A 25187-nucleotide genomic window follows, 5' to 3' on the forward strand; every position below is an offset into this window, starting at 1 on the left:
TCATTAAACAATCCTCGTTTTATTGTTTAGGGACCTTTGGAGCCTTTATTTACAATCGTCAAACCTTGATGAGTGATGTGACGAATGACCAATCGCATTAAAGGTCAGAGTTTCTCGACCAATGACATGTTATGGGGTGGGCATGTTGGAAGTTGCCTCATGTAGCGACATCATTCCCTCAACTGAATTGTTTGTTGACGGCCAAGATGGAATTCCTTATGGGAAATCCGTTCACGACCCCAGTGGGGCATTGCATTGGTATGTAAGAAAACATCACCGAAACGACAATATTTTTCAAACATGCGATCGTGTTTTTGAAATGTTTGGAGTCCCTGCTGGTGTTGTGTACGTGACAGCTAGCATTAAGCTAACGGCTGAGCTATTTAAACTAGCCCCGTCAGCCACCTGGCTAACAAGTAGTTAGCATATGTTATAATGCCAGCGTTATTTGTGATGGATTAAACATTCGAGTGTTTAGTGTTTTTGGTGGTTAGTTTTAACGTATAGATCATTTGCAAAGTCTCGTTCATTCATTGGGATATGTAGTGACTTGCTAGCTAGCTTAGCCTGTTTGCAGCTACGATTAGTCATCGCTTCTTGTTCAAACTATTCGCTTGTTCTCGGCGTCATCAGGTTTTGCAAGTTACTATTTTTTCCATGTTCCAGAAAGAGCAACTGACGGATCGCTACCAAATGAAGACTGGACACTCAACATGGAAATATGTGACATTATTAATGAAACAGAAGATGGGTAAGCAAACAGTACAAACATTGCCCAACTCTCTTATGATGGGTTTCTTATTAAAGTGGCATATTTGCATCTTGACACACTTGCATCATATTATAATTTTAAATTTGTCTCTGTATGCAATTTCAATATTTACAAGGCCTGACTGCTTATGTTATAAAATGTTGTATGAAGTCCAGAGATTGATTAGTAGGTTGCATCAATTTATAATCTGCTCAACTTTCTTCGGGCATTCATTGTATGAAATCAATGTCCCGTGCGAAATTGCGAATAAAACAATCAATGCCCCGGAGTTAATTATTATGCGTCTGTATACAAGTAAACACCAGTTTTGAGAAAATCATTGACTGATAGAATCGATCTCTCGATTTTGTATTTCCTTCTTGCTTTGGGCGTATTTATTTTGCTTTGTTTATTCATTTGAGGCACGTGATTGTGTGCAGGCCAAAAGACGCAATTAGAGCAGTGAAAAAGAGACTGAACGGCAATAGAAACTACAGAGAAGTCATGCTTGCTTTAACGGTGAGTACAAAGCTGAAGTAGACCAAATTATTGTGGCCCCATAGTTTATTTCACGGACATTAGTTAACCTCCTAAATGTTAATTTCCCAAAACACACTTCCCATATGAACAATGGGAGTTCATCATACTTTTTTTTCAAAATAAAACAGTTACTGCCTTAAGACTTGCAAATATTTGGGTCACATTTCAAGATCATAACCAGTGACTTCCAGGAACTCACACACAATTAGTTTGGTGCAGTATTAAAAAAAAAAGAAATTGCCTCAATACAAATGACTCACACCCACATAATTGAAACCACATTATTTTGAGCTTTTTCCAAACCACAGTAAAAAGAAAAATAATAATTAGTGTTTGACAATCTACTTATCAGGTGCTGGAGACTTGTGTAAAAAACTGCGGCCACCGGTTTCATGCTCTCGTCACAAGCAGGGACTTTATTGACGGCGTTCTGGTTAAAATCATCTCTCCTAAAAACAACCCTCCCACCATAGTCCAAGACAAAGTGCTGGCCCTTATTCAGGTAAGATCACAATCTGGGGCCATATAAAATAAGGTTCTTCCTGTGAATGTGTGAGGGTAATTGTGGATGAGGTGTTCAAAGAGCTGGTTTATTGCCGGTTAATGAGGCTGAACAACAACTGTGCAATGCGACAGTCGGATTGAAGCGAGAATTTCTCGGCGCTTTGCCCGGTGTAGCTCACGTTACCAAGCTCAGCTCACGTAACGTTGCAACAACAACTCTTATTTCCAGCATTCGGTCATGGCATCGAACCATGAGAGATGCATACTCTAGCAGCGTTTGTCAAGCCTTTTGACTAGCTAATTGTTTTGCAAAAACATTGGGCGTGTTAACAAGTGAATTTGAACACACCTAGCCGACATTAAAGGCATGTAAGAGGGTTATTATTGTAAACATTTTTTTTTGGGGGGGGGGGGGGGGGGGGAAATCAGTTGTGCAGCATAAAATAAGGTTGTGAACAACTCGTGTTAACTTGTACATTAAAAAAAATAGTCCAGTATAGAGCTGGGCGATATGACAAAAATTGTTACCACGATAAAAAAAAAAATCACTTGGATCTTTTAGTGGGTCGGCTCGGTGTTGTCCTGCATCTCATAATCACTTATTTTAGCTGTGTTATTGTCCTTTTGCGTTCAAGATCCATGTTAGCCTCTATTGCTAACATGCTAAAAACATGTTTCCCCATCATCCTCTTCTCCCGAGTGTTGGTCTGTAACTAGCTTTCATCTCGCAACAGCGCCCCCGTTCTCTGTGGTGGTTGGGCGGTGTAATTGCAGTTTAAATGATCAATTTTTTATCAAACGTTTTTAATATTGTTGACAAAAAATATTTCACGATAATTATCGTTATCCTTTTATTGCCCAGTTCAAGCCTGAATGTTTGAATTGTTTCTTATTATATGCCACATGATTGACTGGTTACCAGTACCAGGTGTACCCTGCCCTAAAATATTGCTCTTACGTCACTGCAGTCATGGGCCGATGCGTTTCGGAGCAGCCCAGATCTCACAGGCGTCGTTCAAATCTACGAGGAACTGAAAAGAAAGGGAATCGAGTTCCCACTGTCCGACCTGGAGACTCTCTCACCGATACACACACCTCAACGGGTAGGGTGGCATCACACAGCAAACTGGCGGAAAGTTCAACTCCATGTTTTTCCTCACGTTGTGGCTTTCCATCAGACGGCATCGGCACCAGAGGGGGACTCAACTCTACACAAGTACACCGCCCCTTCCCAACCTGCCCCGCTTGCTGTTTCAAAACCGTACAGCCACCCTCAGGTTCCGAACATTCACCCTTCCGGAGCCGTAAACCCAACACCGGAACAGGTTCGATATGAGACGGATGGATATGAAAAACTAATACTGAATGTGGCGTGACAGATTGTTTTTGTTGATTATTCAGTGACGGTTCAGTCATTTTCGTGATTTTTTTTACCCCTGTCAGATTTGCAGACTGCGCAGTGAGCTGGACGTTGTTCGAGGAAACACGAAGGTCATGTCTGAGATGTTGACCGAGATGGTCCCGGGACAAGAAGATGCTTCCGATTATGAGCTGCTCCAGGTAAGGAACATTTTTAAAATGGCTTCTATGCATCTCTTATTGACATCTTTATGGTGTTTTTTTTTCAGGAGCTGAACAGGACTTGTAGAGCCATGCAACAGAGAATAGTCGAGCTCATATCATGCATCTCCAACGAGGCGGTGACCGAAGAGCTGTTGCACGTCAACGACGACCTCAATAACATCTTCTTGCGCTACGAAAGGTTAGAAGTCTCAGACGGCGTTGACAGCTTCACACCCTTGTTAACATCCCCCCCCTGGGCCAATGTCCTTTCTCGCTTCAGATACGAGAGGTTCAGATCTGGAAGGGCCACAACTCAGGGTGTCAACAACGGGGTGAGTCAGTACTTTAGATGTGGGACACCTGTTTGTTTTCCATCTTGTACATGCGCTGCTCATTCTTTGACTTCAGCTCCTTTAAGGTTCCATCTGGAAGGCCTTAAATGTTGCCGGCTGTCATTCACTGATTTTAATGTCAAATTTACTGGAAACTAAGGAAAGACACCCAAATATGAAGTACCAACATTTTCCGACCTTGCACACCAATCGCAATTCCCTCGTGTAATGTCTCTACGAGCACTGGGCAGAGCGTTGCATTTTTTTCAGTGTTTTTTTTCTCCCGTTAGTCAGTGCAAATGGCGGAGCGATCGCTAATACGAGAGGAGTATATACTACTTCTCATTGGCAAGTGGTCGTGCGTTATCCTATCGTGAGGACATTTGTGTGCCTCATTTTGGGAATATTTTGAAGGGAAGACAAAAGCAAACACCCCTCGATAGGTTGCATCTGAAAGTCAGGGTGGAGGCGGGGCAAATAGAGCCAACCTGGGAGAAGAAAGGTAACAAAATGTCAAACAAAATTTGAATTACGTTTAGTGTAAAATTAGATTAAACTTATTTTTGAGTGTGTCTGCATCGTAGTCCAAGTTCATTTAAATTTGTATTCATTGTCTCTTTTTCCTCCTGTTTTCTATCCCTCTGTTTCTGTGGCTAGCTGAGACAGGCAAGTATGAAAAATAATGGCGGCTTCCCTAAAAGATCACTACGCTGTTAGGTAGTCAAACTCCACTTGGTCTTTTGTGACCTGGTTACATGAATGGGGGCATCCACACTAGATTTTTATGACAAAATAGTGTTCGGAGATATGTCACAATACGCAAAAAATGAAATATATCAATAATGTGGCGCTTGTGATTGTAAATGTATCACCCTCTTCCTATTCCACACCACATGGCATGTCTCGTGAACATTTAACGATATAAAAAAAACATATTTAGTATATAATAATGTAAGTCAAAGAAATAGACCCCTCTTCCCTGTATCCCTTTTTTTCTTTTTTTTTTTTCTTGAGGGGATTTTGTACCATGTAAAAACATACCATTGTTAAATAATGCATGCCAAAGTCCAAGTTAGCAATATTTTTTTTAAAAAGTACAACCCCTTAAGAAAATACTTTTCCAAGTTCATCAGCTAGATTTCATTTCCACGCATCCATATTGTCACTGTCTTGTGTCGCCATCGACTGTTTCTGACCATTAATCGTGGCGTTGCATTTGTTTGTCCTTTTTGCCCGTAGGTCTTAAGTGAAGCCACGGAGGACAACCTGATTGATCTGGGCCCCGCCTCGCCAGCGGTGGTCAGCAACATGTCCGCAGTGGCCCCGCCCCCGACCGCCTTGCCTCCGAGCGTCACCACCGACGCCGGGAGACCTTCTTCTCCAGCTACTTTGGCCTCTCGCCTATCTGGACTAGGTATTGTCCACCAAAGTCAACCCTCCAAATCAAAACACATTTGTAATTGCCTATACAGTCTTCCCTCGATTATCGCAAATTCACTTATCATGAATTCACTACTTTGTGATTATTTTTCTGCCATTAATGATTAAAAATGATATACCGTATTTTCACGACTATACGGTGCATCGTATTTTTAGCTGCACAGTAACGAGTGCCATATCTGTATTTTACACACACAAAGGACGCACCGTTTTTATAGACGCAGCCAGGCATGGCAAAACTTACACCAGCTTAAACATGCACGCTACACCCACACGCTAAAAACACGTTTTTAAAAAGGCAACAGAAGCAAAACTGAGTTTGGGAGATGGTGTACCCTATCGACTGATTTATTTTATTTTATCTTGATAACAATTTTAGTATTGGTCCATATATAAAGCGCACTGGATTATAAGGCGCTCTGTCTATTTTGGAGACAATTTAAGACTTAAGTGCGCCTTATAGTCGTGAAAATACGGTATATATATATTTTTTAATTCATAACCCACGCTGAAACTTGTAAGCAGAAGCCACTCTTGCTACTAGGACTCGGCACTGAAAAAAATAATTTATAATAGGGGTGACCCTACCTTAGCGATGTTTCGATTATGTCTGGTCTACATTAACCGCGATATTCGAGGGATTACTGTACTCCCATTTTCATGGGTAAATATACCACAAACCAAGAGTTATATCAACTCGATTGTCAAATTATCGGTCATCTTTCAAAGTGATTGACTTGTTCCACTTTAGTGGTCATGTGGCGTGTGTCTTGCAGATGTGGGCACGGAGAGCGTAAGCAGCACTCTCAGCTCTTTAACCGGCTGCAAGCCTCTACCTTCTCAGGATGAGTTTGACGTGTTCGCTCAGACCCGGACCGGATCGCTCCCTGAGCCTAACAAGACGTAAGACCATCTTAATCAATCAGCCGAGGTTGGTGTGGTGCTGGATCCACGTATCATTTGATATAGTTTGATTTCCTGTGACGACGGCGACCAGATTGAAATGGGTCTTGATAACTTCCAAGATGGCACCCGCTCATTGAATAAAAAAGGAGCCACAGGGCTCTCAATTAGGCACTTAAAAAAAAAAAAAACTTTTAAAACATTGCATGTTCTTGTTCCATCAGGATTCCATCAGAGGAGAACCAGATTGGCGCCGCTGCCGCTCTTCCTCATCCCACGATGGACGTCAAGCAGCCACGATCAGGAGTGGTCAGTTTCAATCAAATGCTATAAAAGTTGTTCGTATGTTTGTGTGCGTCCGCACGCTTTAGAAAATTCTGACAAATGTTACTAAGCCAAATGATAAATCAATAGATTAGCTGTACTACCACTCTTGAATTGAATTCTGGAATCAATCAAAATAGGATTGTGATCGCAAACGTAGGGATCACGAAAGTAGGGACGGGTGATCGGTTAATGTGCATCGCCGTTTTCGTTCAAAATCGACGGAGAGAAGCAGTCAGGATTTTTTTTCTTAATTTTCACGAATTTTTAATGTCAAATGGCTCAGCCTTAATAACAAGAAGTGTGTAAAATAGATGGTAGCTTCACACAGATTGAGATGTAAATGTTAATTAATCTAATATGGTTATATACTTTATAAAATTAGCTGAATAAAAAAACCACAGTTCGTGTTTAACTATAGTGTACAATGAAGCTGTACCTCAATTTTTCGTCACACAGTTTTTAAACAGCTGCTTTAATTTCATATTTATTCACATTTGTGTTTTGGGGCTGGGTTTTGTTTTCAATGTCGCCCTCTAGTGTGTGGGAGGCCAGTCCTCTGTCATGGATGACATAGAGGAGTGGCTAAGTACTGATGTGGTGAGCCCATCATGATTTTTGATTTCATTTTGTATTATTTCTGCATCTTTCATTTTTCCTTTCTGTTTTATCCTTTGTTGTGCTATTTCTAGGACATTAATCCACTCACAATTTTTTTTCCTCTGACTTCTAAATCTTAACAATCTACCTTTGCTAACACCATTTTGTGATGAAAGTGTCAGCAAATTGTAAAAATGAGCATTAACTCCATCTCAAAATCAACAAGGACGATGAATGGGCAATTTTGACTTTTAGATAAGATTTATCTTAATTTGACTTAAAATGATGCTATTACAAATGTTTTCTTATCAAGTTCCCTATGGTATTTTTTTAAATGTTTTATTTTTTTTCCGTACCCAGTTTTCTCTCATGCTCATTTTACACAAATCTGCCATTCTTTTTTGTCGTGATTTCATGCAACATCGTCTTTGCGCGTCGTCAATTTTTTAACTCTTATGCACATTGGTGTCATTTTTAAATTGGCTGGCCAGGGTTCCTCGCTGGTATAATTCTGACTTCTATTTGGTGGCTATGTATTCTTCAAAACGGCTTGCATGTCTCTAAAAGTGCTTCCACTATGAAGGCAGCATCTATTTTTCAAAACTGCATGTCACCTCTAAAAGACATGATTATTTTCCACATGTAAAACCCTCTCTCTTATTTACAGAAAGGCGATGAAGGCGAGGAGGGCGTGACAAGTGAAGGTGGGCACCGCCCCCATTTATACGCAGCTCACATGCAATGGGTGATGATCAGCAAAATAGTTAAAAAAAATTTTTTTAGGGGTTTTAAGCATTCTTTTAAGCATTCATGCTCATCCTCACCAGGGTCCTAGTGGGGTGCTGGAGCCTATCCCACCAGAATTGGATGCCAGCCAATCACAGGGCACAAGGAGACAAACATTCACTCATAGCTGGAGACAATTTAGCATACAGTTAGCCTTGCATTCATGTTTTTCTACCTTGAGAAAACCCAGAACTTGGAAACTCCACACAGTGAGGACTCACCTGGGCTCAAACCCAAGACCTCGAGACTGAATGCTGACTTTTTCTCATTTTGTTGTACCGTTACAGAATTTGACAAGTTCCTGGAAGAGCGAGCCAAAGCCGCAGAGATGGTCAGCAGTATGCCGTCACCCCCGACCGGGGAACCCAGCGCGGAGCACACCACCCCCAGCCACAAGAAAGCGGACAGGCCGGAGGACAGCTTGTTCGCCGCGTAGACGGACGGACGGTAAGAGGGTGGCCCGGACCAAACCATGTGGTAAAAAAACAACAAAAACAAAAAAAACACTATCTTCATCTACTACGCTAATGTATCCTTATCCAAAGGGAATCTGTGAAAGGGAAAAAGAGTTAACAGAATGGTCTATTTTCATATGTTTAAAAAAAGAAAGGATGAGTCGTCTTTGTTCGTTGCCCTTTGACCTCGCACATTGCCCCAATCTCCCAGCATGCACGAGCACATGATTAGCGATTTACGTTTTTTTTACCGAACCCCTAAGGTTTGGTTTCGTAGCCTTGACGATATATATATATATATATATTTTTCCGTTCCGTTTAAAGTGTAAATGTGTAAATGACAAAATGCCCCTTCGATGTACATTTTATGCGACGTATGTACAAGAGGAATGAAATATACAGTTGAATTAATTCTAAGAACGCACGAAGAAAAGCTGTTCACAACCTGAGAGTTTGATTTAAAAAAATAGTATAACTGTACGCTATGTTTTATTTGGGGCCCAATCGAGCTTATTTTTGTGTTTTGCCGTTTTCAGGAGGTTTGCTTGGGTGTTTTGTGTCATCTTAAAGCTGGAAAAATAGTGGAGGGGCAGTTATTTTCTTTTTCTTAAGACCAAATGTTTGGATATTGCAAGGGAGAATGAGTTGAGCCCACAGAGATGTCATGTTCCAGCAATTTTTTTTAAATTAAACCTTTTCTTTCTTGACGGGAGGGAGTTTGCGCGCACTTTGGACAAGGCATGACATTTCAATTTGTTGTATAAATCATTCAAAGACTTAAGGGGGGCAAGGAATAATTTATCCCCGCGGAGAGATGAGGATTTGAAATGGTTTAATTGAGTAGAGAGTGTGTGGGAATGATGGACGGAAGGATGTTGATTTTTGTGGCTTTTTATGGGGTTTAGATATTGTTTTATAAATTGCTGCTGGGTGATGTATTGTGTATTCGTCCTGTTTTTTTTTTGTATATTGAATGTAAAAAGCGTCGCCTGTCGTCGTGTTATGAAGGATTTAAAAAAAAAAAAAACTTGGAATCATGTGTGATAAATTCGCTGAAATCCAAATTGCAAGTTTTCACCTTTGTTGGTCAATCAAGTCGAGCTTTTTTAGGAAATGCTTGTTTGGATTTGGCATGTATATTTTGTGACGCTCTCGCTGTCATGTTGGCCCTCGTTCAGCCCGTTTATGTCCATTGTAACCGAACACGGCACGCTTTGTGTCTTGGCGTATCATTGGACACTTGCAAAAAAAAATGCTGTGTGAATTTCTTTTTGTGTTTTTGACTTCTGCATGAACTCAATAAAACCTTAGCCGTGTAACAGGCATTTCAGTATGTGGGTTTTATTGGGGATGACTAACTGCTCAGGAAAAAAGCCCTATTATAAATGGTCTATTTTTTTAAAAGAAAAAATAGCCTTATTATAGCTGGTCTTTTTTTAATCAAATGTTGTCAGACTTAAATGCGGTAAGTATTAAAACAAAACTGTTCAAAAAATGTTTTCTTGTTTTGTGTTAAGGATGAAACGGTAAGGCAACACTGTTCACCTGTTTACCGAATGACAAAAGTGGCAAAATTTAAACAAATGTGGCAGCTATCCGAGCTGTATTTTTAATTTGAAATGTCACTCTTATTTTTCCCATTATTAAACTCATATAAAAACCCTTCCAGTCACTAGGAGTCAACCAACCACCGCCGGATCTCCATCACAAATCTTGGGGAAAAAATGGAAGCACGTCGCCCAGCGGCCAATGATTGACATGGTGTGTTGATTTACTCATTTTACACGCACACTCACACTTTATGTTTATCTAACTCATCCAGTTTGTGTTTATGGAAAAACCTTGAGGCTATTTCAATGACGCTCATTAGCATATACGATTACTTTCAACCTCCATACAAAGAATTTAGCGTGTATTCGATAATTTTCAGACCATAAGTCGCACCAACCAAAGAATACATTTGATTTTAAATGTTTTTATTTGATTGGAAACCAAGATAGCTTAACATAACAATAAAATGGAGAACAACAAGCTCGATAGGCATCTGGTAACAGATGAGATAACTATATCTTAAGAAATATATTGTTGGTGGTCAGACAGAAAAACAAATTAGAAGCCCAGCCAAATTATGAAAAAAAATTGCAATTTATAGTCTTTAAATGATAGCATATGTGTACACGCCAGAAGAAATATAAGGTTTTGCTGTATATTTACTATATTTACATGACTGAAACAAACAGTAGAAAAAAGAACAATCGCGATTAAGATAGCTCAATTTAACACAATGAATTATTATACAATATATTTTTTAAAACTTGAAATTTTGAGTCGTACATCAGTTTAATTTTGCTATGTTTGAGGCTTTGACGTTTGAGCTAATGAACAGGCGCTGTTTAAGTGACTAGCTAAATCTAGCATAAAAGCGGTGAAGTTTAATGTAGGTTGAATTGTAGCTTCTTGTGCGTTTTGTAGGCGATGATATTTTCCTCGAGCCCGCCGGTAGTAATTTAGACAGAATTTAACTCAAATATTGCCATTTAATAGTCCACTAACTTCCCGTCCTCCCTCCTCGTATGGACCCTCCCCTAACCCTGCGAGCACTTTATGCTAAGTTAATTTACCCAAATATTTCCGCGGCGTGCGCCATCAACAACTTTCTTAATGGAAACTTGCTGATCCATAAATGCCGGCGCCGCTGCAGACGTTCGCTGGGGGGCACCGCGATCGATGAGGGGCATTTGCAAAGGAGGCATAAGGTGCCTTTAATTAGAATATAAGCGTGGCGGGGGTGCGAAAAGAGTGTGGGTGTGTGTGCGTGTATGTTTGCTTGCTAGCCCCGGTAAAGCTCAGATGTAGCCCCCTCCCTCGCTATTTAAATAGGGTCACGTCTGGGCTTCACCTTGCAAGTGTTACAATATATTAAATGCCACTCATGTTAAGTGTGTTCTCTGATGTAGGCAAGGCATTATGGAAAGGTTAAATTGAAAAATGTCCCTTGAGCAGCATGCAGGTATGATTGATCTCCCTCACGAGTGAAATGCGTGTTTGCCAGACCTGTTTTGGTTTGCTTTTTTTCCATTAGCGGCCAGACGCGTGTGGTGTATTGGTTGTAATAAGCGACGGTGGATTAGCGGTGAAACGTCAGTCCGTCAGGATGCAAAGGTCAAAGTGACGTGTTCGTTCTTAGCTAATTTTTGTGTTTGCTTTGTGGTTTCTAGGGTGCTGCTGAGTAGAAAGTGAAATGTGGACAAGCAAGGTGGCATGGTGGGTGAGTGGTTAGAGTGTTGGTCTCCTGATTCGGACAGCTGTGGAGTGGTGGTTTGAATCCTGGTTGTTCCACTTGTGTGGAGTTTGCATGTGTTATGGTGTCTAGGGTGCTATTTGGTAAGTTAAAAGTTAAAACATGTGGAATAGGTAGTGGGCCTGGTAGTTGAGTGGTTAGAGTGTTGGACTCCCACCTCTGCTAGCCCCTGGGTGTTGGTTCGAGTCCTGGTTGGTGTACCTGTGTGGGGTTTGGATGTTTTAGAGTTTCTAGGGTGCTAATGAGTAAAGAGCTAAATGTGGACATAAATGTGTATATGCAAGGTGCCATGGTGGGTGAGTGGTTAGAGTGTTGGTCTCCCAGTTCAGTTCAGTCTGCTCTGGGCCGCTGGTACGAATCCTGGTCGGTACACTTGTGTGGAGTTTGCATGTTTTACAGTTTCTAGGGTGCTACTGAGTTAAAAGTTAAATGTGGACTAAAATGTGTATAAGCAAGGTGCCATGGTGGGTGAGTGGTTAGAGTGTTGGTCTCCCAGCTCAGACAGTTCTGGGGTGCTGGTACGAATCCTGGTCGGTACACTTGTGTGGAGTTTGCATGTTTTACGGTTTCTAGGGTGCTATTGGATGAGTAAAAGGTTAAATCATGTGGATTAGGTAGTGGGCCTGGTGGTAGAGTGGTTAGAGCATCAGTCTCCCAGCTCTGCCAAGTCTGATGCGCTGGTTCGAATCTTGGTCTATGCATGTTTTATGGTTTCGAGGGTGCTAATGGCTAAGTATAAAGTTAAATCATGTGGATTAGAAAGTGGGCCTGGTGGCTGAGTGGTTAGAGCGTTGGTCTCCAAGCTCTCTGACCTCGGGGGTGATGGTTCAAATCTTGGTCACTTCACCAGTGTGAAACTTGCATGTTTTATGGTTTCTAGAGTGCTACTGGCCAATTATGCCACTCAAAATCCCCTTTAACCCACATTAACTTTATACTTAGCCAGTAGCACTATAGAAACCATAAAACATGCAAAGTGCACAAGGTGGCTGCACCAGGATTTGAACCAGCAACCCCAGAGCTGGAAGATTAATGCTCTAACCAGTCACCCACCAGGCCCCCATCTTACCTTAACTTAATACTTAGCCAGTATCATGCTAGAAACGTAAAACATACAAACTCCACACAAGTATAGATAAACGAACAAGGAAATGAATTTTAGCTCTGCGCATCAGTTTTCTACTCCCTTAAATTCTATTTTGTTTGTTGTTGGCACGAGTTCCAACACCCTCACAACTGCCACCGTCGCATTATTGTTAAACGACACTTGTTGAGTTTGCCATCTATGTTTTTACTCCGCATGCAAAGATAAGTACGTCACGTTAGATCAAATCATTTTTAACCCATTTCTAAACTAAAGCCAGGAAACATGCAAACTGTTTGCATTTGTCGGCCAATCAACCACATCACGTCCCACTATGTTTTGAGATGTTGATGAATTTGGAATGGTTCCTCTTTCCTTCTTTCAGTCCATGAAATGACTTTGTTTGTCTTTAGACTCCAAGTTTGGCGGTCGTCACAGGGTCCAGAAGTGCAGATTGAGATGTTGGCTCGGTCCCACGTGGGAGGACCTGGTCCCGGGCGTAGACAGAATGTAGTCAATGCTGAACTTGATCTCCGATTGTGGCTTGGGGGCCGGGGGCGGGGCCGGGGCGTCGGGCACGGGGGACGCACGGGGCCTCTGGGGGTTCAGGGGGCAAAGGGCGGCGGAGAGGCGTCCTGCCGGGCTCCGGGCGGCCCGGAGCGGGGCCTCCCCCGACGGACGGAGACCCATCTTGGCGTTCCGCCGGCGACGCCGACGGCGGAAGTTGCCGTTCTCAAAGAGGTCGAGCATGGATTGGCACCCGCTGGCAAAAGTCCAAAAGTTGCCCTTGCCTTTGTCGTTCCCCTCCGTCCTGGGGACCTGCCGCACACAAAAAGCCATGAGGTGAGGGAACCGGGGGTGCGTGTTAAAGTGTGCACGGGTACCTTGACGAAGCAGCTGTTGAGGGACAGGTTGTGCCGGATGGAGTTCTGCCAGGCTCGCTGGTTGGAGCGGTAGTAAGGGAACCTCCGCATGATGAAGTCGTAGATGCCCGACAAGGTCACCCTCTGCTCGGGGCTCTGCTGGATGGCCATGGCGATCAAGGCGATGTAGCTGCACATACGTGGGCGCAGTTAGAGTTGAAAAAATATATTTTAAATTCTGTATTATGATTTAAATTCATTTTTTGATGAAAGCGACACCCAAAGTTTTAAAACTTTACATTCATGCTTAACAAAGAAATGCCCACATGTATATAGATGATTCCAGTATGTATTTTATGTTACTCTAAGTCAGATGAAAAAATGAAATTGCCATTACAACTTGAAATTAAATATTTTTCTGTTAATTATTTACATTGTAAAGAAAATCCAAATTTTTACAAATGACCCAGAGTGAATTATGAATAGCTTCAAATGTAATTTCACATCTCAACGCGGTTTTGACGACATTGTTTTGATTTTTAAGTGTCACGTATTGATTTGAAAATACAAACAACTTTTTTTTACAACCAATTTGAAGCCCTTTCTTTTTCTCATGCTACTTAAAAACAAGAAAAACAGTCTTCAAGTCACTTTTGCTAGAAGAAATAATTTGGGCAAGTTTGCCTCTTTCTTACCTGTAAGCAGGTCGGCACATCTTCTTCTCTTGCTCCGTGCTGCAGGAAGCGTACGAATCTCCATCATAGTTGAAACAGTTAAAAGGGTAATGAGAAGTATCAAACATGTCGACTTGTTTTAACTTGTGAGGATTCCCTCCCAAAAAAGCGCCAGAGCCCGTGCGTTCCAGGTTCCCGTGGCGTTCGGCTCGGCCGCCTGACGTCCACTGGGATCTGGCTCCCCCCCCCCCCACCACCACCACCACCACCACCCCGGTGACGGCCTCCTCCCCCAGAAGCCTCCACGACATCCTCGACACCCCCTTCCTCACCCTCTCCCTCCCCCAAATAGCTTTGTAATTAAGACAAGCAAATACAAAGACAGCCACTTACCATTTTTGTACATTTCTATGCAATATATTCTATTTGTAATTGCTCTGTGATATTTTGGGCAGTTTATCAACCACGTACGTAGATTTCGGGGAAGCTTTCTGATGTCGATGGGTTTGTTTTGGAAGAAGTTGACCGATCCACGACCTCCACCTCATCCAAAAAAAAAGATCAAGCTTTACCAACAGTGGGCGTCATCCATCATCATTTGGTGGTTTTTCTTAAGTGGACTCCACGCTTCTCTGGTACTCAGCCTAGACCGTCTAACAGTAGCCGTCTGCTTATCTACGGGGAGGACCAAAACACTCCTACGAAGTCTTCTGGGTGGTCCGTTCTCTACTCTGGCAGGCGGCTTTTATGTTTTATTTGGCTTTTTTCTTCGGGATCATCTCTGCCGAGTTGAAACGGCTAAAATACAAACAACAAACAAAAGCCATTTTTGGACTTGTTTTGTTCTTCTTAACTCTACGCTTTGGTAGAACTGTGTGTCCGCTCTGGCAGACATTTATTTGGTCAACAGCGGGACGTTTTGAAGATGCTATCTGTAAATGCTCTGTAATGACTGTAAATTGCTTCCGCATCCTAAAAAAAAAAAAATAGAGGGGATGTGTATTTTTGGAGGGTTTCTTAAACCGGGCAATTGTGAGGGTCCCGCAAGGGAGTCTTGAGCGGGGAAAACACCCACGAGGTCTGCCAGGGGGTCTTTGTGTGTGGGCCCAAGCAACATTTTAAAGGCTTTGAAAGTTCTGGAAAGAATAAGACATTGATTATAAAAGTTAAGACAGTTCAATTCATCACATTGGGCTATTTTCTATGGAGTTATATCTAATAAAACCAAATATTTCAATGTAATTTGTCATTTCAACCTCATTTTCTACAGCACAACTGACCTTTTGACTCTGCTACTTTTACAATAAATGCTGAAAACAATACAGGATTCTGCGTATTTCTTTTTTATTGCACGTGATGCCAAGAAAGGAACCAAAAATTCCTATGATCAAAGTAAAAAAATGTTGTTAACCTTGTGAACAGTCACACACGCACACACACACATAGCATCGACAGGACTTTATAAAATCTCGAAAACAAGAAATGGCGCGCAAAGATTTCTCCATCTCGTCTCTAGAATTGAGGAATCTATCAGCTGTATGAAAGCAGACATTCAAGTTTCTACCGTTGCACAGGCACTAGATTTGATTTTCCTATGGTATATATTAAATTTAAATTTTGAACCCACGTCTGACAGCTCAGCCGTCCCAGAACGAAATGTACAACCCGCAAAAAATAAACTCGGCAACGTTAGGACGTGAATTATATTACAAAGAAACAAGACTACAAATGGATGCGTGTAACATTTGGATTTTTGGTACCGTCACTGGCCACAATATTAAGTACACCTATTGTGCAATAGGGCATCAAAAACAACCTGCTTTATCTATTTTTTTTGACATTTTTAATATATTTTTGGGTTGGTTTCATGCAGGATATCTAGAATATTAGAAACACTGAGTGAGCCACGATAAGGCAAATTTTGGAATAGACTAATTGTTAAGGACAAATTATTATCTTATATAAAAGCAGATATTTGATTTAAAAAAAAGCCTTATTACGATGAGCAAGTGTTCCTAATGTTGTGGCTGGTGTTTACAATTGACGCAAATGAAACCAGTTCCAGTTTGAACGTAAACATTTTCTTCCCAACGTTGTTTACATTTCCTTACCTTTAAAGCTGCTTGTTTTTTTTACGCAACAATGTCGCCTTCCTGTGGGATAAACAAGAAGTGACACCACCGTGATGTTATGGATGAGGCTGACTTCATCAACTTAGTTGGATTTTAAACAATAAATAGGATTTTTCAATAAATAGTCGGCCAATGTAAAATGGACAAATTTAGGAGTTAACCCGCACTCCAATTTGAAGAATTTTTGTAGGACATTAAAATGAGATAAATCTTTGACGGGAGATGTTTTTTGAAATGATGAGTCCTCGCTCGGGGGGCGACTAAACGGAACGTTTGGAAACACATTTGTCAGCTTGGAGAGTTTCAACCAGTTCATCAGAATTCACTGAATTCAAGAAAAGGTTCCGAAGCAGACAAAGACGAACGAGGAGGCCAGGCGTCTCTTTACAATACTCGGACAGTCCAGTCGGTGTCGCTGTCGCTGTCGCTGGCCGAGGCTGGCCATAATGTCTGACGCTCATTTTCCCAAGAGCGCCCGTTACCTGCGTTAAGTTTGCGGCGACTTTCAGAAAGCTTTGGCGTGGAACCGGTTACCTTCTCCTGGGCCCGCTGTGCTCCGTCCATTGACTGCCTTGGACGTCGTCCTCCACCACGTAGGTGTAGCCCTCTTTTTCAATGCATTCAGCCAAGACCTCCAGAACCTTCATCATAAACAAAGATGGTTCTTTATTAAAAAACGACATAGTATAGTAAGGTTTTTTTCTTAAAAAATGACCATGTATAGTAAGGCTTTTTTTCTTAAAAAACGACATAGTATAGTGAGGCTTTTTTTCCCTAAAAAACAACATAGTATAGTAAGACTTTTTTCTTAAAAAACGACATAGTATAGTAAGGCTTTTTTTCTTAAAAAACGACATAGTATAGTAAGGCTTTTTTCCCTAAAAAAACGACATAGTATAGTAAGGCTTTTTTTCCCTAAAAACGACATAGTATAGTAAGGCTTTTTTTCTTAAAAAACGACATAGTATAGTAAGGCTTTTTTTCTTAAAAAAGGACATAGTATAGTAAGGCTTTTTTTTCCTAAAAAACGACATAGTATAGTAAGGCTTTTTTTCCTAAAAAACGACATAGTATAGTAAGGCTTCTTCTCTTTAAAAACGACATAGTATCGTAAGGCTTTTTTTCTTAAAAAAGGACATAGTATAGTAAGGCTTTTTTTCTTAAAAAAACGACAGAGTATAGTAAGGCTTTTTTCCCTAAAAAAACGACATAGTATAGTAAGGCTTTTTTCCCCCTAAAAAAACGACATAGTATAGTAAGGCTTTTTTTCCCAAAAAAAAACGACATAGTATAGTAAGGCTTTTCTTAACTAAAAAACGACATAGTATAGTAAGGCTTTTTCCCTAAAAAAACAACATAGTATAGTAAGGCTTTTTTTCTTAAAAAACGACATAGTATAGTAAGGCTTTTTTTCCCTAAAAAACGACATAGTATAGTAAGGCTTTTTTTCCTAAAAAACGACATAGTATAGTAAGGCTTTTTTTCCTAAAAAACAACATAGTATAGTAAGGCTTTTTTTCCTCCTAAAAACGACGTAGTATAGTAAGGCTTTTTTTCCTAAAAAACGACATAGTATAGTAAGGCTTCTTCTCTTAAAAAACGACATAGTATAGTAAGGCTTTTTTTCTTAAAAAAGGACATAGTATAGTAAGGCTTTTTTTCTTAAAAAAACGACAGAGTATAGTAAGGCTTTTTTCCCTAAAAAAACGACACAGTATAGTAAGGCTTTTTTTCTTAAAAAACGACATAGTATAGTAAGGCTTTTTTCCCTAAAAAAACGACATAGTATAGTAAGGCTTTATTTCCTAAAAAACGACATAGTATAGTAAGGCTTTTTTTCTTAAAAAACGACATAGTATAGTAAGGCTTTTTTTCTTAAAAAACGACATAGTATAGTAAGGCTTTTTTCCTTAAAAAACGACAGAGTATAGTAAGGCTTTTTTCCCTAAAAAAAACGACATAGTATAGTAAGGCTTTTTTTCCTAAAAAACGACATAGTATAGTAAGGCTTTTTCCCTAAAAAAACGACATAGTATAGTAAGGCTTTTTTTCTTAAAAAACGACATAGTATAGTAAGACTTTTTTCCCTAAAAAAACGACATAGTATAGTAAGGCTTTTTTTCTTAAAAAAGGACATAGTATAGTAAGGCTTTTTTTCTTAAAAAAACGACATAGTATAGTAAGGCTTTTTTCCCCCTAAAAAAACGACATAGTATAGTAAGGCTTTTTTTCCCTAAAAAAAACGACATAGTATAGTAAGGCTTTTTTTCCTAAAAAACGACATAGTATAGTAAGGCTTTTTCCCTAAAAAAACGACATAGTATAGTAAGGCTTTTTCCCTAAAAAAACGACATAGTATAGTAAGGCTTTTTTTCTTAAAAAACGACATAGTATAGTAAGGCTTTTTTTCTTAAAAAACGACATAGTATAGTAGGGCTTTTTTTCCCTAAAAAAACGACATAGTATAGTAAGGCTTTTTTTCCTAAAAAACGACATAGTATAGTAAGGCTTTTTTTCTTAAAAAACGACATAGTATAGTAAGGCTTTTTTTCTTAAAAAACGACATAGTATAGTAAGGCTTTTTTTCCTAAAAAACGACATAGTATAGTAAGGCTTTTTTTCTTAAAAAACGACATAGTATAGTAAGGCTTTTTTCCTTAAAAAAAACGACATAGTATAGTAAGGCTTTTTTTCCTAAAAAACGACATAGTATAGTAAGGCTTTTTTTCCCTAAAAAAACGACATAGTATAGTAAGGCTTTTTTTCCCTAAAAACGACATAGTATAGTAAGGCTTTTTTTCTTAAAAAAACGACAGAGTATAGTAAGGCTTTTTTCCCTAAAAAAACGACATAGTATAGTAAGGCTTTTTTTCTTAAAAAACGACATAGTATAGTAAGGCTTTTTTTCCCTAAAAAAACGACATAGTATAGTAAGGCTTTTTTTCCTAAAAAACGACATAGTATAGTAAGGCTTTTTTTCTTAAAAAAACGACATAGTATAGTAAGGCTTTTTTTCTTAAAAAAGGACATAGTATAGTAAGGCTTTTTTTCTTAAAAAAACGACAGAGTATAGTAAGGCTTCTTCTCTTAAAAAACGACATTGTATAGTAAGGCTTTTTTTCTTAAAAAAGGACATAGTATAGTAAGGCTTTTTTTCTTAAAAAACGACATAGTATAGTAAGGCTTTTTTTCCCTAAAAAAACGACATAGTATAGTAAGGCTTTTTTTCCTAAAAAATGACATTGTATAGTAAGGCTTCTTCTCTTAAAAAACGACAGAGTATAGTAAGGCTTTTTTCCCTAAAAAAACGACATAGTATAGTAAGGCTTTTTTTCCAAAAAAACGACATAGTATAGTAAGGCTTTTTTTCTTAAAAAACGACATAGTATAGTAAGGCTTTTTTTCCCTAAAAAAACGACATAGTATAGTAAGGCTTTTTTTCCTAAAAAATGACATTGTATAGTAAGGCTTCTTCTCTTAAAAAACGACATAGTATAGTAAGGCTTTTTTTTCCCTAAAAAACGACATAGTATAGTAAGGCTTTTTTTCCTAAAAAACGACATAGTATAGTAAAACTTTTTTTCTTAAAAAACGACAGAGTATAGTAAGGCTTTTTTCCCTAAAAAAACGACATAGTATAGTAAGGCTTTTTTTCCAAAAAAACGACATAGTATAGTAAGGGTTTTTTCTTAAAAAACGACATAGTATAGTAAGGCTTTTTTTCTTAAAAAACGACATAGTATAGTAAGGCTTTTTTTTCTTAAAAAACGACATAGTATAGTAAGGCTTTTTTTCCCTAAAAACGACATAGTATAGTAAGGCTTTTTTTCCTAGAAAACGACATAGTATAGTAAGGCTTTTTTTCTTAAAAAACGACATAGTATAGTAAGGCTTTTTTTCTTAAAAAACGACATAGTATAGTAAGGCTTTTTTTCCCTAAAAAAACGACATAGTATAGTAAGGCTTTTTTTCCTAAAAAACGACATAGTATAGTAAGGCTTTTTTTCTTAAAAAACGACATAGTATAGTGGCTTTTTTCCTTAAAAAACGACAGAGTATAGTAAGGCTTTTTTCCCCTAAAAAAACGACATAGTATAGTAAGGCTTTTTTTCCCTAAAAAAAACGACATAGTATAGTAAGGCTTTTTTTCCTAAAAAACGACATAGTAAAGTAAGGCTTTTTCCCTAAAAAAACGACATAGTATAGTAAGGCTTTTTTTCTTAAAAAACGACATAGTATAGTAAGGCTTTTTTTCCCTAAAAAATTGACATAGTATAGTAAGGCTTTTTTTCCCTAAAAACGACATAGTATAGTAAGGCTTTTTTTCCTAAAAAACGACATAGTATAGTAAGGCTTTTTTTCTTAAAAAACGACATAGTATAGTAAGGCTTTTTTCCCTAAAAAAAACGACATAGTATAGTAAGGCTTTTTTTCCTAAAAAACGACATAGTATAGTAAGGCTTTTTCCCTAAAAAAACGACATAGTATAGTAAGGCTTTTTTTCTTAAAAAACAACATAGTATAGTAAGGCTTTTTTTCCCTAAAAAAACGACATAGTATAGTAAGGCTTTTTTTCCCCTAAAAAAACGACATAGTATAGTAAGGCTTTTTTTCCCTAAAAAAAACGACATAGTATAGTAAGGCTTTTTTTCCTAAAAAACGACATAGTATAGTAAGGCTTTTTCCCTAAAGAAACGACATAGTATAATAATGCTTTTTCCCTAAAAAAACGACATAGTATAGTAAGGCTTTTTTTCTTAAAAAACGACATAGTATAGTAAGGCTTTTTTTCCCTAAAAAAACGACATAGTATAGTAAGGCCTTTTTTCCCTAAAAACGACATAGTATAGTAAGGCTTTTTTTCCTAGAAAACGACATAGTATAGTAAGGCTTTTTTTCTTAAAAAACGACATAGTATAGTAAGGCTTTTTTTCTTAAAAAACGACATAGTATAGTAAGGCTTTTTTTCCCTAAAAAAACGACATAGTATAGTAAGGCTTTTTTTCCTAAAAAACGACATAGTATAGTAAGGCTTTTTTTCTTAAAAAACGACATAGTATAGTAAGGCTTTTTTCCTTAAAAAACGACAGAGTATAGTAAGGCTTTTTTCCCCTAAAAAAACGACATAGTATAGTAAGGCTTTTTTTCCCTAAAAAAAACGACATAGTATAGTAAGGCTTTTTTTCCTAAAAAACGACATAGTATAGTAAGGCTTTTTCCCTAAAAAAACGACATAGTATAGTAAGGCTTTTTTTCTTAAAAAACGACATAGTATAGTAAGGCTTTTTTTCCCTAAAAAAACGACATAGTATAGTAAGGCTTTTTTTCCCTAAAAACGACATAGTATAGTAAGGCTTTTTTTCCTAAAAAACGACATAGTATAGTAAGGCTTTTTTTCTTAAAAAACGACATAGTATAGTAAGGCTTTTTTCCCTAAAAAAACGACATAGTATAGTAAGGCTTTTTTTCCTAAAAAACGACATAGTATAGTAAGGCTTTTTTTCTTAAAAAACGACATAGTATAGTAAGGCTTTTTTTCTTAAAAAACGACATAGTATAGTAAGGCTTTTTTTCCTAAAAAACGACATAGTATAGTAAGGCTTTTTTTCTTAAAAAACGACATAGTATAGTAAGGCTTTTTTTCCTTAAAAAACGACAGAGTATAGTAAGGCTTTTTTCCCTAAAAAAAACGACATAGTATAGTAAGGCTTTTTTTCCTAAAAAACGACATAGTATAGTAAGGCTTTTTCCCTAAAAAAACGACATAGTATAGTAAGGCTTTTTTTCTTAAAAAACGACATAGTATAGTAAGGCTTTTTTCTCTAAAAAAACGACATAGTATAGTAAGGCTTTTTTTCTTAAAAAAGGACATAGTATAGTAAGGCTTTTTTTCTTAAAAAAACGACAGAGTATAGTAAGGCTTTTTTCCCTAAAAAAACGACATAGTATAGTAAGGCTTTTTTTCCCCTAAAAAAACGACATAGTATAGTAAGGCTTTTTTTTCCTAAAAAAAACGACATAGTATAGTAAGGCTTTTTTTCCTAAAAAACGACATAGTATAGTAAGGCTTTTCCCCTAAAAAAACGACATAGTATAGTAAGGCTTTTCCCCTAAAAAAACGACATAGTATAGTAAGGCTTTTTTTCTTAAAAAACGACATAGTATAGTAAGGCTTTTTTTCCCTAAAAAAACGACATAGTATAGTAAGGCTTTTTTTCCTAAAAAACGACATAGTATAGTAAGGCTTTTTTTCTTAAAAAACGACATAGTATAGTAAGGCTTTTTTCCTTAAAAAACGACAGAGTATAGTAAGGCTTTTTTCCCCTAAAAAAACGACATAGTATAGTAAGGCTTTTTTCCCTAAAAAAAACGACATAGTATAGTAAGGCTTTTTTTCCTAAAAAACGACATAGTATAGTAAGGCTTTTTCCCTAAAAAAACGACATAGTATAGTAAGGCTTTTTTTCTTAAAAAACGACATAGTATAGTAAGGCTTTTTTTCCCTAAAAAAACGACATAGTATAGTAAGGCTTTTTTTCCCTAAAAACGACATAGTATAGTAAGGCTTTTTTTCCTAAAAAACGACATAGTATAGTAAGGCTTTTTTTCTTAAAAAACGACATAGTATAGTAAGGCTTTTTTCCCCTAAAAAAACGACATAGTATAGTAAGGCTTTTTTTCCTAAAAAACGACATAGTATAGTAAGGCTTTTTTTCTTAAAAAACGACATAGTATAGTAAGGCTTTTTTTCTTAAAAAACGACATAGTATAGTAAGGCTTTTTTTCTTAAAAAACGACATAGTATAGTAAGGCTTTTTTCCTTAAAAAACGACAGAGTATAGTAAGGCTTTTTTCCCTAAAAAAAACGACATAGTATAGTAAGGCTTTTTTTCCTAAAAAACGACATAGTATAGTAAGGCTTTTTCCTAAAAAAACGACATAGTATAGTAAGGCTTTTTTTCTTAAAAAACGACATAGTATAGTAAGGCTTTTTTCTCTAAAAAAACGACATAGTATAGTAAGGCTTTTTTTCTTAAAAAAGGACATAGTATAGTAAGGCTTTTTTTCTTAAAAAAGGACATAGTATAGTAAGGCTTTTTTTCTTAAAAAAACGACAGAGTATAGTAAGGCTTTTTCCCCTAAAAAAATGACATAGTATAGTAAGGCTTTTTTTCCTAAAAAACGACATAGTATAGTAAGGCTTTTTTTCTTAAAAAACGACATAGTATAGTAAGGCTTTTTTTCTTAAAAAACGACATAGTATAGTAAGGCTTTTTTTCCCTAAAAAAACGACATAGTATAGTAAGGCTTTTTTTCCTAAAAAACGACATAGTATAGTAAGGCTTTTTTTCTTAAAAAACGACATAGTATAGTAAGGCTTTTTTTCTTAAAAAACGACATAGTATAGTAAGGCTTTTTTTCCCTAAAAAAACGACATAGTATAGTAAGGCTTTTTTTCCTAAAAAACGACATAGTATAGTAAGGCTTTTTCCCTAAAAAAATGACATAGTATAGTAAGGCTTTTTTTCTTAAAAAACGACATAGTATAGTAAGGCTTTTTTCCTTAAAAAAACGACATAGTATAGTAAGGCCTTTTTTCCCTAAAAACGACATAGTATAGTAAGGCTTTTTTTCCTAGAAAACGACATAGTATAGTAAGGCTTTTTTTCTTAAAAAACGACATAGTATAGTAAGGCTTTTTTTCTTAAAAAACGACATAGTATAGTAAGGCTTTTTTTCCCTAAAAAAACGACATAGTATAGTAAGGCTTTTTTTCCTAAAAAACGACATAGTATAGTAAGGCTTTTTTTCTTAAAAAACGACATAGTATAGTAAGGCTTTTTTCCTTAAAAAACGACAGAGTATAGTAAGGCTTTTTTCCCCTAAAAAAACGACATAGTATAGTAAGGCTTTTTTTCCCTAAAAAAAACGACATAGTATAGTAAGGCTTTTTTTCCTAAAAAACGACATGGTATAGTAAGGCTTTTTCCCTAAAAAAACGACATAGTATAGTAAGGCTTTTTTTCTTAAAAAACGACATAGTATAGTAAGGCTTATTTTCCCTAAAAAAACGACATAGTATAGTAAGGCTTTTTTTCCCTAAAAACGACATAGTATAGTAAGGCTTTTTTTCCTAAAAAACGACATAGTATAGTAAGGCTTTTTTTCTTAAAAAACGACATAGTATAGTAAGGCTTTTTTTCCCTAAAAAAACGACATAGTATAGTAAGGCTTTTTTTCCTAAAAAACGACATAGTATAGTAAGGCTTTTTTTCTTAAAAAACGACATAGTATAGTAAGGCTTTTTTTCTTAAAAAACGACATAGTATAGTAAGGCTTTTTTTCCCTAAAAAAAACGACATAGTATAGTAAGGCTTTTTTTCCCTAAAAAAAACGACATAGTATAGTAAGGCTTTTTTTCCTAAAAAACGACATAGTATAGTAAGGCTTTTTCCCTAAAAAAACGACATAGTATAGTAAGGCTTTTTCCCTAAAAAAACGACATAGTATAGTAAGGCTTTTTTTCCTAAAAAAACGACATAGTATAGTAAGGCTTTTTCCCTAAAAAAACGACATAGTATAGTAAGGCTTTTTTACTTAAAAAATGACATAGTATAGTAAGGCTTTTTTCCCTAAAAAAACGACATAGTATAGTAAGGCTTTTTTTCCCCTAAAAAAACGACATAGTATAGTAAGGCTTTTTTTCCCTAAAAAAAACGACATAGTATAGTAAGGCTTTTTTTCCCTAAAAAACGACATAGTATAGTAAGGCTTTTTCCCTAAAGAAACGACATAGTATAGTAATGCTTTTTCCCTAAAAAAACGACATAGTATAGTAAGGCTTTTTTTCTTAAAAAACGACATAGTATAGTAAGGCTTTTTTTCCCTAAAAAAACGACATAGTATAGTAAGGCTTTTTTTCCCTAAAAACGAC

General features: G+C 37.4%; 2 protein-coding genes across 3 annotated transcripts; one reads left to right on the forward strand and one right to left on the reverse strand.

Annotated features, from left to right (window-relative positions):
- Positions 1–140: 140 nt before the first annotated feature.
- tom1l2b (target of myb1 like 2 membrane trafficking protein b) lies at positions 141–9523 on the forward strand. 2 transcript variants are annotated; one of them, XM_077625301.1, is made up of 15 exons: positions 141–258; positions 667–751; positions 1192–1270; positions 1644–1793; positions 2764–2898; positions 2974–3120; positions 3239–3355; positions 3424–3557; positions 3639–3690; positions 4930–5104; positions 5907–6033; positions 6258–6342; positions 6898–6957; positions 7625–7661; positions 8031–9523. In XM_077625301.1, the coding sequence occupies exons 1-15, from the start codon at positions 207–209 to the stop codon at positions 8177–8179; spliced, it is 1584 nt and encodes a 527-aa protein (XP_077481427.1). In that variant the 5' UTR covers positions 141–206; the 3' UTR covers positions 8180–9523. The 2 variants fall into 2 exon arrangements, with proteins under 2 accessions (XP_077481427.1, XP_077481428.1); XM_077625302.1 differs by lacking the exon at positions 6898–6957.
- Positions 9524–11782: 2259 nt separating this feature from the next.
- On the reverse strand, positions 11783–14343 carry foxl3 (forkhead box L3). Its single transcript, XM_077625303.1, has 3 exons — positions 14142–14343; positions 13468–13636; positions 11783–13402 (listed from the first exon to the last, which is right to left on the reverse strand). Exons 1-3 carry the CDS (start codon positions 14246–14248, stop codon positions 13016–13018), a joined length of 663 nt encoding a protein of 220 aa, XP_077481429.1. The 5' UTR covers positions 14249–14343; the 3' UTR covers positions 11783–13015.
- Positions 14344–25187: the final 10844 nt, after the last annotated feature.

The sequence above is a fragment of the Stigmatopora argus genome, chromosome 18 (assembly GCF_051989625.1).
Source record: "Stigmatopora argus isolate UIUO_Sarg chromosome 18, RoL_Sarg_1.0, whole genome shotgun sequence".
NCBI lineage: Eukaryota > Metazoa > Chordata > Actinopteri > Syngnathiformes > Syngnathidae > Stigmatopora > Stigmatopora argus.

Bases quoted from the DNA above. Each gene is read 5' to 3' on its own strand.
- tom1l2b (XM_077625301.1), top strand. From the start codon at position 207: ATGGAATTCCTTATGGGAAATCCGTTCACGACCCCAGTGGGGCATTGC. The intron at 2,899-2,973 runs GTAGGGTGGCAT...GCTTTCCATCAG, and splicing joins CGATACACACACCTCAACGG to ACGGCATCGGCACCAGAGGG. The intron at 6,343-6,897 runs GTCAGTTTCAAT...GTCGCCCTCTAG, and splicing joins AGCAGCCACGATCAGGAGTG to TGTGTGGGAGGCCAGTCCTC.
- foxl3 (XM_077625303.1), bottom strand. From the start codon at position 14,248: ATGTTTGATACTTCTCATTACCCTTTTAACTGTTTCAACTATGATGGA. The intron at 13,637-14,141 runs GTAAGAAAGAGG...ACGTATGTGCAG, and splicing joins ATGTGCCGACCTGCTTACAG to CTACATCGCCTTGATCGCCA. The intron at 13,403-13,467 runs GTACCCGTGCAC...TGTGTGCGGCAG, and splicing joins TCAACAGCTGCTTCGTCAAG to GTCCCCAGGACGGAGGGGAA.